Source organism: Alligator sinensis, unplaced genomic scaffold, assembly GCF_000455745.1.
Source record: "Alligator sinensis unplaced genomic scaffold, ASM45574v1 scaffold760_1, whole genome shotgun sequence".
In the NCBI taxonomy this organism is placed as follows: domain Eukaryota; kingdom Metazoa; phylum Chordata; order Crocodylia; family Alligatoridae; genus Alligator; species Alligator sinensis.
The window spans coordinates 2,614,212-2,628,077 of record NW_005841989.1 but is presented as its reverse complement, the minus strand read 5'-3'; the positions used below and the strand labels follow the sequence as shown (position 1 = coordinate 2,628,077).

Below are 13,866 nucleotides of genomic sequence, written 5' to 3'. Positions count from 1 at the left end.
GGCTGGCCACACTGGGGATGATTGTGGGGTGGAGGGGGAGATGGGAGCTGTTTTTTAGGAGCTATACTTTAAAGAGGGATGCTTTGCATCATCCGGCACACCACAGCCACATCCAGCCATCAGCCAGCTTTTTGCATCTCCCAGTTGTGTTACAGAATCATAAAATCATAGAACTGAAGGACCAGAAGGGACCTGCAAAATCATCAAGTCTGTTCCCCTGCCATGGGCAAGTTATGCTCAGCTGTGCAAGGTAGGAGGAGCAGAGAAAACTGAAATAAGCCTGAGAGGCCATATAAAAGCCAGTGTTTTTGGCCATGGGCCAGCACACATGAAAACAAGTCACCTGTCTAACACAGTGTAAGTAGTATGCTATTTGAGATGTTATAGCACCAGCTGTAAAGGTGATCCTGAACATCATCAGGACATCAAAATCTAGGGATGTTACAAACAAACATAATGAAGAAACAGAGATCAGTTTGGTCCCAATATTTTGGTCCTTAAAACCTCTCCCAGGACTTCCCAGGGTGTTTGTGATGAGTCCTGGTCTTGCCTTGGGGTGATCCCAGGCCCTCTCCCCATTATTCATAGGTGTAGGGTTGGAAGGGACCTTGCCCTAGGCAGGAGAGAAAATCAGGCTCAAATGACCCCAGCTAAGTAATTGTCAAGCCTCCTCTTAAAGACCCCCAAGGTAGAAGCCAGCCAACTTGGAAGTTGGTTCCAGATCCTAGCCACCCCAACTGTGAAGTAGTGCCTTCTAATGTCTAGTCTGAACCTACTCTCCAACAATTTAGGGCTGTTATTCCTTGTTACTCTGGGAGGCACTTGGGGGAACAAGGTCTCTCTCATTCCCTGCTGGTCCCCCCAGTAAGTTTATAGTCAGCTACCAGGTCCCCTCTCAGCCTTCTCTTGTGAAGGCTGAACAGGTTCAGGTCCTGTAGCCTCTCCTCATAGGGTCTGCCCTGCTGTCCCCAGATCATACGAATGGCCCTCCTTTGGATCCTCTCCATGTTGTCCACATCCCTCTTGAAGTGTGGCGCCCAGAACTGGACGCAGTACTCCAACTGCAGCCTGACCAGTGTCGCATGGAGGGGGAGGATCACCACCTTGGCCCTGCTTGTGATGCATCTGTGGATGCATGACAATGTGCGGTTAGCCCTACTGACTGTCCTCGCATTGGTGACCCATGTTCATCTTGGAATCGATAATGACTCCAAGACCTCTTTCTGCCACTGTGCTTTCGAGAAGAGAGTTCCCCAGCCTATAGGTATGCTGCTGGTTCTTACTGCCCCAGTGCAGTACCCTGCACTTGTCAGTATTGAATCCCATCCTATTTTCATTTGCCCACCCCTGTAACCTGTCCAGGTCCAGCTGTATCCTGTCCCTCCCTTCTGGCATTCCCACCTCGCCCCAGATCTTGGTGTCATCCGTGAATTTAAACAGTGCTTTTAACCCCCTCATCCAAGTTGCTAATAAAGAAATTGAACAGTGCAGCCCAAGGACTGAGCCCTGGGGGACTCCACTGCTCACATCCCTCCAGGTCGAATATGACCCATCCACCACCACTCACTGAGTGTGGCCCCTCAGCCAATTTGGGACCCATCTGACTGTGTAGGCATCAATACCACAGTCGCCTAGCTTTTTAATGAGAATGGGTGGGAGAACGGGGTGCTGCTGCATATCAGGGTTCTGGCTGGATCTTGTTCACGGGAGACACTACTGCTTTGAACAAGACTTGGTCTCACCAACACCCTGACGGTTCAATGGAGGAAGATTCTGGGAATTTTATGGGTTCCTTGAGTTTGCAAGAAGTAGGTCTGCAGTCTCCATATGAGAATATCTGCTGATGGCAACCACCTGTGCTTATCCCTTAATTAAGATAAAAATCCCAAACAGGTTTATTGCCTAAGGCAGAAAAACATGGAAAAGAACGTTAAGTCTGGAGAGAGAGATACAGAAAGGCCCTATTGTTAGCTTCTGACCTGAAGCAACCCCCAGTGGTCTCTATTTTAAACAGCAAGCAAGCTCTAATTCCTCCAGCCTCCTTGGTTCTCTGCATGATTCAGGGTATCATTTTCCCTTCACAAGAGCCAAGTATAAACAAACTGCTCATTTATTGATTAGATCAGACTACTAAAACATTTTATACAGAATACATTTTGTAAAAACAAAAAATTATAAAAATTAGTATAGTTTATCATTAGCTGCTGATGGAGACCAAGCATGATGGTAGCCAGCCCAATTTGGGGGATACCTGCATGTCTGGAAAGTATCCCCAAATATGACCCACTGCAGTTTTGGGTACAAATTTTCAAGGGAGGATGTATCCAGGTGATGATGGAATTAAGCAAGGAATGAACAGGTGAAACAGGTTCTAGGGGATGTGGGTGACAATGAGCAAGCAGCATTGCAAGATCAGTACAAGGCAGCCCCAGAGTCTGATTCCTCCTGACCTTACAAGGGATATGACTATGATCATCAGCACCACTTCCCGGGGCAGGGGCCTTCAGAAACATGCAGGTCTTTTTATTTGCTCATAAATAAAAATTGCTTCTCTGCTCCCTGAAAGCTGGCTGTATATTTGGGCTCATAATGCAAGAGCCAGAGGCATGTCTCATACCAGATGAGTCTGTGCATATTTGTTATGTTACTTCCTCCAAGAGACTTTCAAGGAGGAAAAAAGTAATTTTTTAAAAGCCAGGTTTTAAATGTGGGTCAGGGCTCATGGGACAATGGATCAGCATAGAGGGAGGAGGGTATGTGGGGCTGGTGCTTCACTAAAGGGCTAGGCTCGCTTTCCAAATCTGCCACAGTGATCTGGACAAGTCTGGGAGCACACAACAGCTTCCATTGGAAACCTGCCCACCATTCCCTAGGTCTCAGCCTGCTGCGTTTAAAATGGGGACAGTCACACTCTCCTCCTCCCCCGCCCCCCCCCCCGTCAGCATCCTGGGACAGTAAATCCATTGCACAGCACTCATTTCTCAGACTGATCCAGTGTTTCCCTGGGGTTTCAAACACACCATATGTTTGGCTAAGAAGCAGCATGAGAAATGCCAGCCTGAAGGGCTGAAGAAAGAAATTTAGTATACTTCCCAAGCCAATGGCATAGCTGGTACTAAAAAACTACAGCAGCTCCCTTGAATTTAGGCAATCTGGGTCAGAACAACCCCCAAGACCCTGTTACACAGCCAGCTGGGATATAAACGGGGTCTTATGATGTTTGAGTCATGCATGGCAGCTGACACTCCTGCCTTCAGGCCCAGAAGGAGCAGGGCCACTGGGTTAAGATCTGACCTGCACTGAAGGATTCAGCTGCTTTTGGCCTTTGGTTTCTTTGTCAGCAGTTCAACCACAGAGGGACCAGCCGGCAGCTTCCGTTTGCCACCTAATGAGAGAGGAGAGCAGCCAGGTGATTTGACTGAGGAGGGCAGGAGTGTCCTACCTTCCCCACTCACAGACACTGCACTTGTGCACCAAGTCCTGTGGATAGAGTGATTCAGAGCATGGGTGGCTCAGAAAGGTCTGGCACCCCTCAGCTGGTAGGAAGAGCCATGCAGTAATGTAATGACATTGATTTTTAAGGGCGCTTTTCATTCCTGTCTCAAAGCACTTCACAGAGTAGGCAGGTATCTCTGGGGAACCTGGGCCCAGTGCAGGGCTGTGACTAACTTGATGTGTCCCTCCCCAAGGGCAGAGTGAAGCAAGGTTAATAAATCTTAGGGCTTCCTTGTCACAGGCTGATACTGTCTCAACCAAGCTACACTGCTCCACCCAGGCAGAGTTGTCCCTGCTTCCCATCCCCTTGCATTTCATGCATCAACCTTAGATACCCCAGGCTCCAAAATAGCTCAGTGGGAGCATGATTACCTTTCTTGGTACTCTCTTTCTCCACCTGGGCAGCTTTGCTGTGTGACCGCTGGGCATATGCTGCCTTCATGCGCATGATGTTCCTCTTGCTCAGAGCTTCATGCTCCACGATAGGTCTGGGGTAGTCTCTGCCAATGATGCAGCCTGCCTGCTCCTGCATGCTTCTTGGTGCCTTCCAGGGCTCATAGATGTACTCAGCAGGGAACTTCCTGAGGATGGGGAGGTATTTCCTGTGCAACAACCAAGCCCCAGGGAAAAGGAATCAGCAACCACACAAGAAACAAGCCAACATGGGAATACAGTGGTCTCCTGACAGACCTAGTGGACCCACAGGGTAGGATCAGCAACTACAGCAGCTGCTTTCAATACTGTATGACCCAACCTCACAAGGAGGCCTGGTGGTGGACAGTCCCCTTGATCCACCCACTTTTTAGCCCCTCACTTGCCAGCCAGGAGGCAATCTGACCACAGCAGCTAAAAAAAAAAGACAAAAGTTCCCAAATGCTGAGGCTACCCAAGAGCTATTGATTGGCGGTGACTAGCGATCACCACCAAGCTGAGTTAGCCTGAGACCAAGAGCCGAGAGGAGCAAGCATCCTCTTCCATCACTAGTTCCTTTGGATGGACAGAGTCCCGTGAACCCTTTGCAATGGGTGTTCCAGCCAAACACCACTGAGCAAGTACTCACAGGCTTCAGCAAATACCGACATCTCTCCCAGGGCAGGCTGGGCTCAGACCTGGCCTCTGCTTAAACCTACTTAATATACGCTCCGCTCTTGTCCGTCTTCTTGCCGAAGGCAACAGGTGAGTAGACACGAAAGAACTGGTGGAAAAAGGCACTTGCCGACAGCCACTGCCAGTTGCCAGCATTCAGGGACCAGTCAGCATCCAGCAGCAGCTCCTCAAAGACCTGAAATGGGAAGCGTGGAGGGAGTGGGAAAGGGCTAGAGGCCAAAAGTCTCCGTACCTCCCCCACACCCGAAAGCACACCACTCCCCTTTACCCTGGGCTCCACTGGTTACCAGCCTAAACATGACCTTAGCCCATAGTTGTTGGGCTGTGGGCACCAAAGCAGGGGAGAGGTGTTACCCTCAGGCAGCAGGTCCCTAGGAAGTCACTGCTGTCAGCCTGCAGGCTGGTCTTGCTGTCCATGCCCTGCAGTAGGCAGGCAGAGAAGGGAGGACAGGAACAAGACAGTAAGAGAGGTCTTGATGAAATCAAGCCAGCAGGCTCTGCCAGTTCCTTCATCCCCAGAAGGATGGAAGAACTGGCAGAGGAGAGCTTAGAGCCCTTAGCAATGTTCTTCATGAAGTTGTGGGAGATGGGCCAGGTACCAGAGGACTGGAAAAGAGACAACAAAGTGCCCCTCTTTAAAAAAATAAGGCAAAAAGGGGGACCTGAGGAACTACAGACTAGTTCCCCTCACCTCAATACCTGGGAAGTGACTGGAGTATATCCTAAGGAAGGCCATTTGCAAACCTCTGGAAGACGAAAAGCCAATCACAAGCAGCCAGCATGGATTTATGAAAAGCAAATTACATCAAGCAAATCTGATCTCCTTTGACAAAGTAACTACTTGGATGAAGGAAATGGATACAGTGTATCTGGACTTCAGCAAGGCTTTTGACAAAGTTCCTCACAACCTTCTGGCAAACCAATTGGAGAAATGTGAACTAGATGAAACTCCTACAAGGTGGATAGATAACGGGCTCAATGGCCGCAAGCAAAGGGTAATGATTAACAGGTCCATGTCAGAATGGCAGGAGGTTCCGAGTGGAGCCCCACAGGGGCCTGTCCTGGGCCCAGTGCTGTTCAGCATGTTTATTAGTGATTGAACAGTGGATGCGGGCATAGAAAGCTTCTTGAGCAAGTTTGCAGACAACACAAAACTGGAAAGGATTGTGAACATCTTGGATGATGCAAGTGCAATTCAGAAGGATCTCAACAGATTGGAAGATTAGGCTAGAGTTAACAGAATGAAGTTCCATGTGGACAAATGCGAACTGCTATACCTTGGGAAGAATGATCAAAAACATAAATATAAAATGGGGGACACCTGGCTGGATGGCAGCTTGATGGAAAAGGACTTGGGAGTCTTTATAGATCACAGATTCAATGAGTCTACAGTGTGATGCAGCCACACAAAATGTGAATGCAGTTTTGGACTGCATCAATAGAAGCATTAGGTGCAAGACATGGGAGGTGATACTCCTCTCTACTTGGCATTGGTTAGGCCTCATTTGGAGTACTGTGTACAGTTCTAGGCTCCACATTAAAAAAAACAAAAACAAAAAAAACACACATGGAGAAGTTAGAGAGGGTCTAGAGCCAGGCAACAAAGATGATCAAGGGCTTAGAAGGCAAGTCATATGAAGAGAGGTTGAAGGAGCTAGGTATGATCAGCTTGTCAAAAAGGTGCTTAAGGGGGGCATGATAGCAGTCTTCAAATACTTGAAGTGCTGCCATAAAGAAGAGGGAAAGCACCTTTTCTCTCTTGCTGCAGCTCACAGGCTGGAAGCTGCAACAAAGTAAGTTTAGATTGGACATCTGGGAAAACTTTTTCAGTGTTAGAGCAGTAAGGTAGCAGAATAGACTCTCTAGGGTAGCTGTGGACTCTCCCTCACTGGAGGTTCCAGAAAAGGTTGGTGATGATCTAGGCATAGCTATGCCTGTGTTCTGCTATGGGTATTTCCCATAGCTTCTAAGCCTTGCTGGTTGTCCCCACTCCCCACCCCCCTTTTCTGTTACGTGCATCAGGGTGTTTTTAAGCCTCACCAAAGGCACTGGGTGTTGGCTACAGCCAAAGCGGGGGACTGACTGGGGCATGCCAATGCTCCTGCTGGGAACCAAGCCAGAGGTTCCTGGCTGGAGGGTCTTGCCCTTCCACTCAGGGTCAGACTGATCACCAGATTTGGGGGCAGGAAGAAATGTTAACCCATGGTCAGATTGGTATGGACTGTAGAGGGTTTTGCCTTCCTCTGTAGCGTGGGGCATGGCCTTCTACCTGGGATCTCTTGGACATATATTGACAACATTTCATAGAAGCAAGATGCTGGCTGCTATGGTTCCCTGCTTTAACAGTGGCAGGTTAGGATGTTAGGTCTGTGTTGCATCAGAGTTGAGGGTAGTCTTGTGCAGAGTTTACATGATGGCTTGTATAGGATGGTTTGGATAGGGATGATCCTGGCTCAGGCAGGGGGTTAGACTAGATCAGAGTTAGGCATTCCCGGGTACATGTGCCAAAGAGTGTCATGAGAAGGCATTTTGCTTGGTACTCATGCCTTGGAGAAGGGGCCGGGGCTGGGCTGCCCCAACAAGGATTAGGCCCCTCGTGGCTTCTTGGCTGTCTGCCTCGGCATGCCAGCATCTTAGAAGTCAATGTTGTGAGTATTTTGGCACTCTGCCCAAAAACATTGCTGGCCCCTGGAGGTCCCGCATCTCTGGAGGTCCGGTCCAGCCCTACTTCTCTACAATTCTAGGATTCTATGAAAGCAGGAAATTCCTTTCCTACTGACATAGGCCAGCAAATGCAGCCAGGAATTGCCTTCAGATTAGCTTCTCTCTGAAACTACAAGAAACTCCAGGGACTGGGAAAAGATGCCTCAGCTTTGGAAGAGTAAAGACAGCCCTGTAAGTGATATAAAATACCACTGATATGGGTGCCCTATTACTGTAGTTAGGGAACAGCCACTTCAGAGTGCAGGCGAAGTAGGGGCCACTGGAACAGGCAGGTGCCATTCCCTTGCACTATAGTGTGGGGAGCTATTCCCTATACCCGGCTTGCTGTGTGGGCCCAGAGGTCCAGGCAGGCTAAAGCCTCAAACCCTCACCAACTACTCTGAAGAGGTTTGGTTTCTAACTGGATAAGAAGCCACTGAAGCTCTCAGCAGTCTCTGGCTTCTCTCCCATTCAAAGCCAGCCACAGACAGTATCACTGGCAACTGCCGGAGCATCCCTTGCCCGTAGTGATTTTGTTAAGCAACCCCTGACAAGACCTACGCAGTTCCCCGCTCACAGTGGGACCACAGTGCCATGAGTTAACAGCAGACAAAAGCTGCTAACCTTTTGTCCCTCCTCCCAGGACACCCAGAGGTCTCCTCGTGTCAGGAAGCAGGCCACAGCATGCCGGGCCAAGTGATGGATCCAGCCTTCAGTGCGCAGCTGGGTCATGATGGCATCAATGAAGGGGTAGCCCGTCCGGCCCTGCCAAAGAAACAGAACTTGAGATTAACCCCCAGCAGACTGACCCAGCCAGGTACTTACAGGGCAGCTCCAGCAAGGCCAAGAGCACCTCACTCAGGCTATGGGAGGCTGCCCCCAGAGCTCAGGCCCAGACTGATAAAGACCATATAACTTTTGTTAATCATGGGGCTCTCTGCTAGTTGACATGGCAGGTGCTGAGCTTTTGACATTGAAGGACCAGGCTTGGGCTAAGACCTGGATTCCCAGACCAGTATGATTTCCTCTCGTAACTGTATCCATCTTCAGAACACAGACTCGTCACACTGTATAAAATAAGTCCTTGTACTAAACAGCTGTCCTTTAAAGACAAGCACAAGATATTGTGGGTCAGAATGATTCCTGGGAGAACTGCAGACACCTCCAGATGTATTTGGCCTCTGAGCACAAAGCCTAATATAAATCAGCCAGTTTTAATATGTGGCTGCAGCTTTCAGTGAATGCATATTAGGAACTGATGAAGCTTGCTGCAGTTCTTCCAGCAAAACATCAGAAATCCTGGGCCTTGACTCCCAGGTGTTCCATCTAGTCCGCACAACCTCTATTGCCTTTGGCCTTGTCCCTGAATTCTCCATCAGTTAGAGTAGGAGCAGGGCCTTTGGAGTACCTAGCCAAAAGGCACTACAGCGAAGATCAAGCTGCTGTCATTGGAGTATTTTAGTGTCTGGCCCACACTGGCAAGATTGAGTACCTCCTTCCATGCCTTGACATACTCCGGGTTGTCATCCCAGTCCACCTGCACACAGATGGGGTTTCCCTCCATCCTGTTGAAGTTGGGGATCCCAGCCCCTGCTGTGTAGAAGAACTCCCGCCACAGCAGTTGCCCGTGCAAAGAAACTGGTGGGGAGGAGTGTTTCTTCTGCAAGAATGAACACAAGAACATTAAAGAAGGTTGCCCTGGAAAGGGATCTCGGCTTACTGCTATTGGCTTCCGGGCCTTGCTGTGCCCATTCACTGGATTCTGTGAGACCTCTGAAATAGGACTGGCTAGAGCTGGGCATAATCCAGGGAGGGGTTTTCCAAACTTCTCACACAAAAACAGAGTAGCCAAAGCACTGCAGCCTTGACTGGCAACCCTCCTATTACTCCAGTTATGGGATACCCCCATGTGACTCAGTCAAAGCACCTTAATCCTGATCCATGATATACCCTGCTGTTCCAGGCCTGGACTCTCTTGACCAGAAGTTACCCATAACACCAAACTGTGAAGTCCTTTGGAAATATGGACAAACTCAGATTAGGACAAGGCTCTCTTGCAATCTGAGGGTGCAAGCCCAGGCCCCCAATGCTCAGAGCTAATTCTAACTCGCTGCATTATTCATCTCACCCAAGTACTGTTTTGCTGAGTAGGTCCTACTGCCATACAAGCTCTATGTCCTTTGGGTCAAAGACAGCCTCCTCTCTGATCAAGGCATGCAGATAATTTAACTCATTGAGAGCAGTAGAAATTATTCCAAAAGCCCCGTGCCCCAGAAGCTTCAGCAGTCCCTGCAGAGCACAATTCACTGATTAGGAACACTATTACATCCACCTCATACCTGCCTGCTCCAGTAGTTTAATGTCACTGCACCAGACAGCAAAGAGCTACCACCTAATAAAAGAACTACCAAGTTGAGTGGGCCGCTGCCTTACCCCTCTGTAGATCTCAGTCAGCTTCCACCAGAAGGTTCGCACTGACAAGCAGCCAAACTTAACGTAAGGGCTGAGCACGGTGGTGCTTGGGCTGAGGGTGTTGGGCTCCGTGTCAGGCTTCTTAAAGTTACACACCCAGGTCTGAGAAAAGAAAGACAAGGAGGTGAGAGGAAGCTAAAGCTCAGCTGTGCAAAGCAGGGGCTCTTTGTCTGAGGAAAAGGGAGAAGGACTGAATGTCTTTTCCTCCCCAGGAGCTGGCTGGGAGTTTCTGACAAAACTTATTGCACCTAGGAAAGATGATTTATTAAAGCATAAACTTTTTTTTTTTTTTTAAAGAGAATTTTTCATGTTCCAAGCCAAATCAGCCAAATCAATTTAAAATCCATGAGTCAGTCAAGAACCATGCATGGCCCTACTACCACCAAACATCCTCCACCCTACCTGGGGCTTCAGATGTTTCCAAATCCTTTGGCAGGCATCCTACGTGCAGGCCCAAGTCCAGAGGCCTGGGATTCAGATGCCCCTGAGTTTCGCTTGCTCTCAGCCATAAGGCCATGGGAGTAAACTAGGGATTAAAGTATAAACTTTCCCTTCAAATGTAGTTTTATGGGAAATACTTGCACTGTTTTGGTCCCTCAGTGCTACTCCTGCCAAAGTCCAGGTAACCCAAGTGCAAAGTTGCGTGCAATCCCAAGATGTTCTGTGACACTTTTTGCTTTATAACTCAGTAAATCAGTGTCAGCTCTTCCCTGGAGGAAGCAGAGGGAGAGACAGGATCAATGCTGGGCACCTACCATCCTCTTCATGTGAAAATCCAGCCTGGAAAGTGCCTCAGATTCCCCCCCTGGGTAGAGACAAGGACCTGCTTCCTTCGGGTCCTGTCCCAGCTCCTCCAGCGTAGGGATCTCATACTTTGGATCACGGTTGTCTCTGCCGGGAGTACAGCAATCTGGGGAAACATGCAGTCAGTGCTGCTGTTCTGAAATATACTGTACATTCCTCTAGCCCCTTCAGCTGTAAAGAATCTCAAAAATGCCTTACAGAACTAAATTCCTAACACAAGCACCGAAATGCAGCCACCTCTGGGGTGGAAGCCAGCCTCACAACACCAAGAGCTAGGAAAGGAAAGGAAAGTGACTCCTTGTCTGCTGGGCACACAAGGAGGATTTGGGGGAATTTAACAATCCCAGAAGTCTGCAGACCCAGTCCTGGAATCTCTAACAGAAAACTATCATATTAACAGAAGGATTTGCCCCATACTCACCCTTCATGGTCTCCAGAGTGGGAGCTAGCACAGGCTGCTTTGGGGGTCCCAGCCCAGCCAGCACAGCTTGCAGCTGTCTATAGGTCAGAGGCACTTTGCCATTGTTCTCAGCAATTACCCTGTGGAAAACAAAGGGTTTTCCATTACCAGGGGCAAGACTACAAGGCAAAGAGCGCCTACACCTTCATCTTCTTATGGCTTAAGCAACTTTAATGTGCAGAAGTGAACGAACCTGGCAGGGTCCCCATCCCTGGTACCAACCTGTCAGTGTCGTACAAGGTGTGGGACACTTTCTGGATAACCTGGACACCATGTGCAGCTGCCAGTCTCACTACCTCTGCATCACGCTGCTTGGAGTAGGGCTCTGTATCTACCTCAAATGTCAGCCGTGTCACCTTCCATGCTTTAAAAAGGCCCGGGAACACCTCTGCTGGATGGCCACGCACCACAAACAGCCTGTAGAGACATGGTCAGCACCTGCAGTCAGCCAGAGGCTGGGGAAAGGCTCAGCACAGAAACTCAGGCTTGGCCCAAGTCAGGAGAGGAAACTGCATGTTGGGACCCATATTGCCCCCAGGGCTGACCAGGGCACTCCCAAGTGAGAGGGCATATTGCAAGCTGGGACCTGCATCTCCACAGTAACTCTTTCCTGAGGTATTAAGGGACCCCTCAGGCACCTTGCTGAGAGATCAGTGGGTGCCTCTGGTTCTAGGCTATTGCTCTGGCTTCTGATCCAATGAAGCATAATTCCAGCATGTATCAGGCCAAGGCTTGTAAGCCCGCAGCTCTCTCTGAATGCGCTGAGAGTCCTGCAGGAGAGGCTTGCAAAAATCAAGCCTAAGGTATTTCCATGTTTCACTCCTGAACCAGCCTGAGGACAGCTTGCCTGCATTGACACCTGCTCAATTTGTACTTGCCTTGATTTCAGTTTCTTCAGGCTCTCATCCAAATCCTTCAGCGACTCAACCAGAAACCTCCAACGGTTGACACTGACCTGCATGTTCTTTGGGAACCAGGGGTCAAGGATGAAGATGGGATATAGCTCACTGCAGTCTTTCATTGCTGCCAACAAGGCAGGGTTATCGTGCAGACGCAGCCCCTTGCGGAACCAGTGGATGCAGCTGTGCTTCATTCCGAGTTCAGCTTGTCACACTTCCTGCCTTAGGACAGTGGCCAAGTGGGGGGAGACAACACAAATGGAGCTTAGACCCTTGGGAACAACATATGCAACCCCCAAGCCTAACAGGACCACACATGCTCTCAACACTTGCCCTGCAGGAAACTACCCTGTGTACGTTGTCCACGCCTGTAGAAAGGAGTTGTTGGAAGATGTTAGACTGGCAGCCGTGGAAACGAACATTTTTGATCTACCAACTAACTGAAACAATATAAATCTCATCCCTCCTCTCCCCTCCTAGCATGCCTCAGCAGGGAAAAGGAAGTAAAAGTCTCTAGGACTAGGAGAGAGCATCATCCTGCCCATCACTGAAACCCCATTCTGGTGAGCCAGGCAATGCCACTTTTTTTGGTAACTCTCCACAAGAAACCAGAGAGAAATCACCCAGCAGCTGTTAACCATTAGCAGCTGTCAGTTGCCACCGGTCTGGGCTGGATTTCCAGTGACCTCCCAGTCCACAGCCCAGTACCCAACTTTCCCAGAACAAGATTGGGATAAAGCTGTGGGACAGAGAGCATGTGGTTTCCTAACTTTAACTTGAGCAGATTAAAAAAGAAATTAAGGAACATATCCTGACCTTATCTCAGGGGCCTCTGGCTACTACCCTGATTCAAAAAGCCGCAGACTAAACTAACAGAAGAGCCAAAAAGTACCATACAGATCCTCTTTGCCATGTGCTGTAATTAAGGAGTAAATGAACAACCTCTCCAAACCTTCCTAGACAGCACTTGGAGGGCAAGTTGCAAACCACAAGGGGAAGCTTTAAAACACTATTAAAGGAAAAGGAGAACCCCTCTATGCAATTTCCTCCGTAATGCAAATTGTCCCTTCAGTGCACACAGCTAGATCCCCTCCCACCCAGGAGAAAACCTAGGCATGCTCATGGCCCACTGCACTGCCCCTTCACACTGATCTAGGTCCGCATTTTCTCACCTGATCCAGCTGTTTCTCCTGTGGGGCTTCTTGATGCACAAAGCTCCCTTCAAAGCACACTCCAAGGCCCCAGGAGCCTGTCCTGCCGCTCCTCTTGGTGCCGGCTCAAACTGTCTGCAGAGACACTGGCTGTGGCGAGGGGGAACCCCGAGGCTGGTTGGGGGAGGAGAGGTTACAAAACCAGCTGCTGTCTCCACCCACGCAGGGCCTGCGGTCTGCAGTCACACAACCAGGGAAGGGCAAAGCACTGAGCTTGCCTCTTCCTCTCAGCACTGGGCTGATTCACCGATGGGAAGGAACCGCGCCTGGCAGTGTAAATCAGATGCTTCGGTGCGGGACAGAGGGGTGGTTCAAGCTCTCACCTTAAAAGCAGGGAGCTGCAGGATCACTATTCAGCCACCCCGGAGATCTGGCACGTGGCTGAAAATCCCAGCGCACGTTTGTCTCAGTGTGAAAAAAAGTGACAAGGCGCAGCTCTTGGACGGGGCTCCCACAGACATGTCCCCAACACAGAGCAGGGCAGAGGAACCCCTTCGTCTTCCCTTTTTTCTTCGTGACCGGCAGAGCGACGGGGAAACCCCCGTGACTAGGACAGTGCTTGGGGGGAAGCGCCTGCCCTGGGCCGCAGCCGCCCTCGGGGATGCGGAGCTCGGCGCGGGGACGAGGATTTTTGCTCCTGGGGAAACACTCGGGTCGCTCCTATCGCGCGGCTGGCTCGGGGCCGTGGCTGGGCTCAAGCCGGGCTGCGGTGCCC

General features: G+C 49.9%; 1 protein-coding gene across 2 annotated transcripts; it reads right to left on the bottom strand.

Annotated features, from left to right (window-relative positions):
* Positions 1 to 2,108: 2,108 nt before the first annotated feature.
* On the bottom strand, positions 2,109 to 13,848 carry LOC102382870 (cryptochrome-1-like). 2 transcript variants are annotated; one of them, XM_006021354.3, is made up of 12 exons: positions 13,475 to 13,848; positions 13,113 to 13,265; positions 11,920 to 12,162; positions 11,264 to 11,458; positions 11,003 to 11,121; positions 10,533 to 10,687; positions 9,739 to 9,879; positions 8,798 to 8,965; positions 7,930 to 8,070; positions 4,626 to 4,777; positions 3,868 to 4,097; positions 2,109 to 3,385 (listed from the first exon to the last, which is right to left on the bottom strand). In XM_006021354.3, exons 3-12 carry the CDS (start codon positions 12,132 to 12,134, stop codon positions 3,309 to 3,311), a joined length of 1,593 nt encoding a protein of 530 aa, XP_006021416.1. In that variant the 5' UTR covers positions 12,135 to 12,162; positions 13,113 to 13,265; positions 13,475 to 13,848; the 3' UTR covers positions 2,109 to 3,308. The 2 variants fall into 2 exon arrangements, with proteins under 2 accessions (XP_006021416.1, XP_025057054.1); XM_025201269.1 differs by having other exon boundaries at positions 11,920 to 12,158.
* Positions 13,849 to 13,866: the final 18 nt, after the last annotated feature.

What these genes read in the sequence shown, in the direction of transcription:
- LOC102382870 (XM_006021354.3), bottom strand. Translation starts at nt 12,134, where the DNA reads ATGAAGCACAGCTGCATCCACTGGTTCCGCAAGGGGCTGCGTCTGCAC. An exon ending in CTGAAGAAACTGAAATCAAG is followed by an intron (nt 11,459 to 11,919) that starts GCAAGTACAAAT and finishes ATGTCTCTACAG; the next exon opens with GCTGTTTGTGGTGCGTGGCC. An exon ending in ACCTTGTACGACACTGACAG is followed by an intron (nt 11,122 to 11,263) that starts GTTGGTACCAGG and finishes TGTTTTCCACAG; the next exon opens with GGTAATTGCTGAGAACAATG.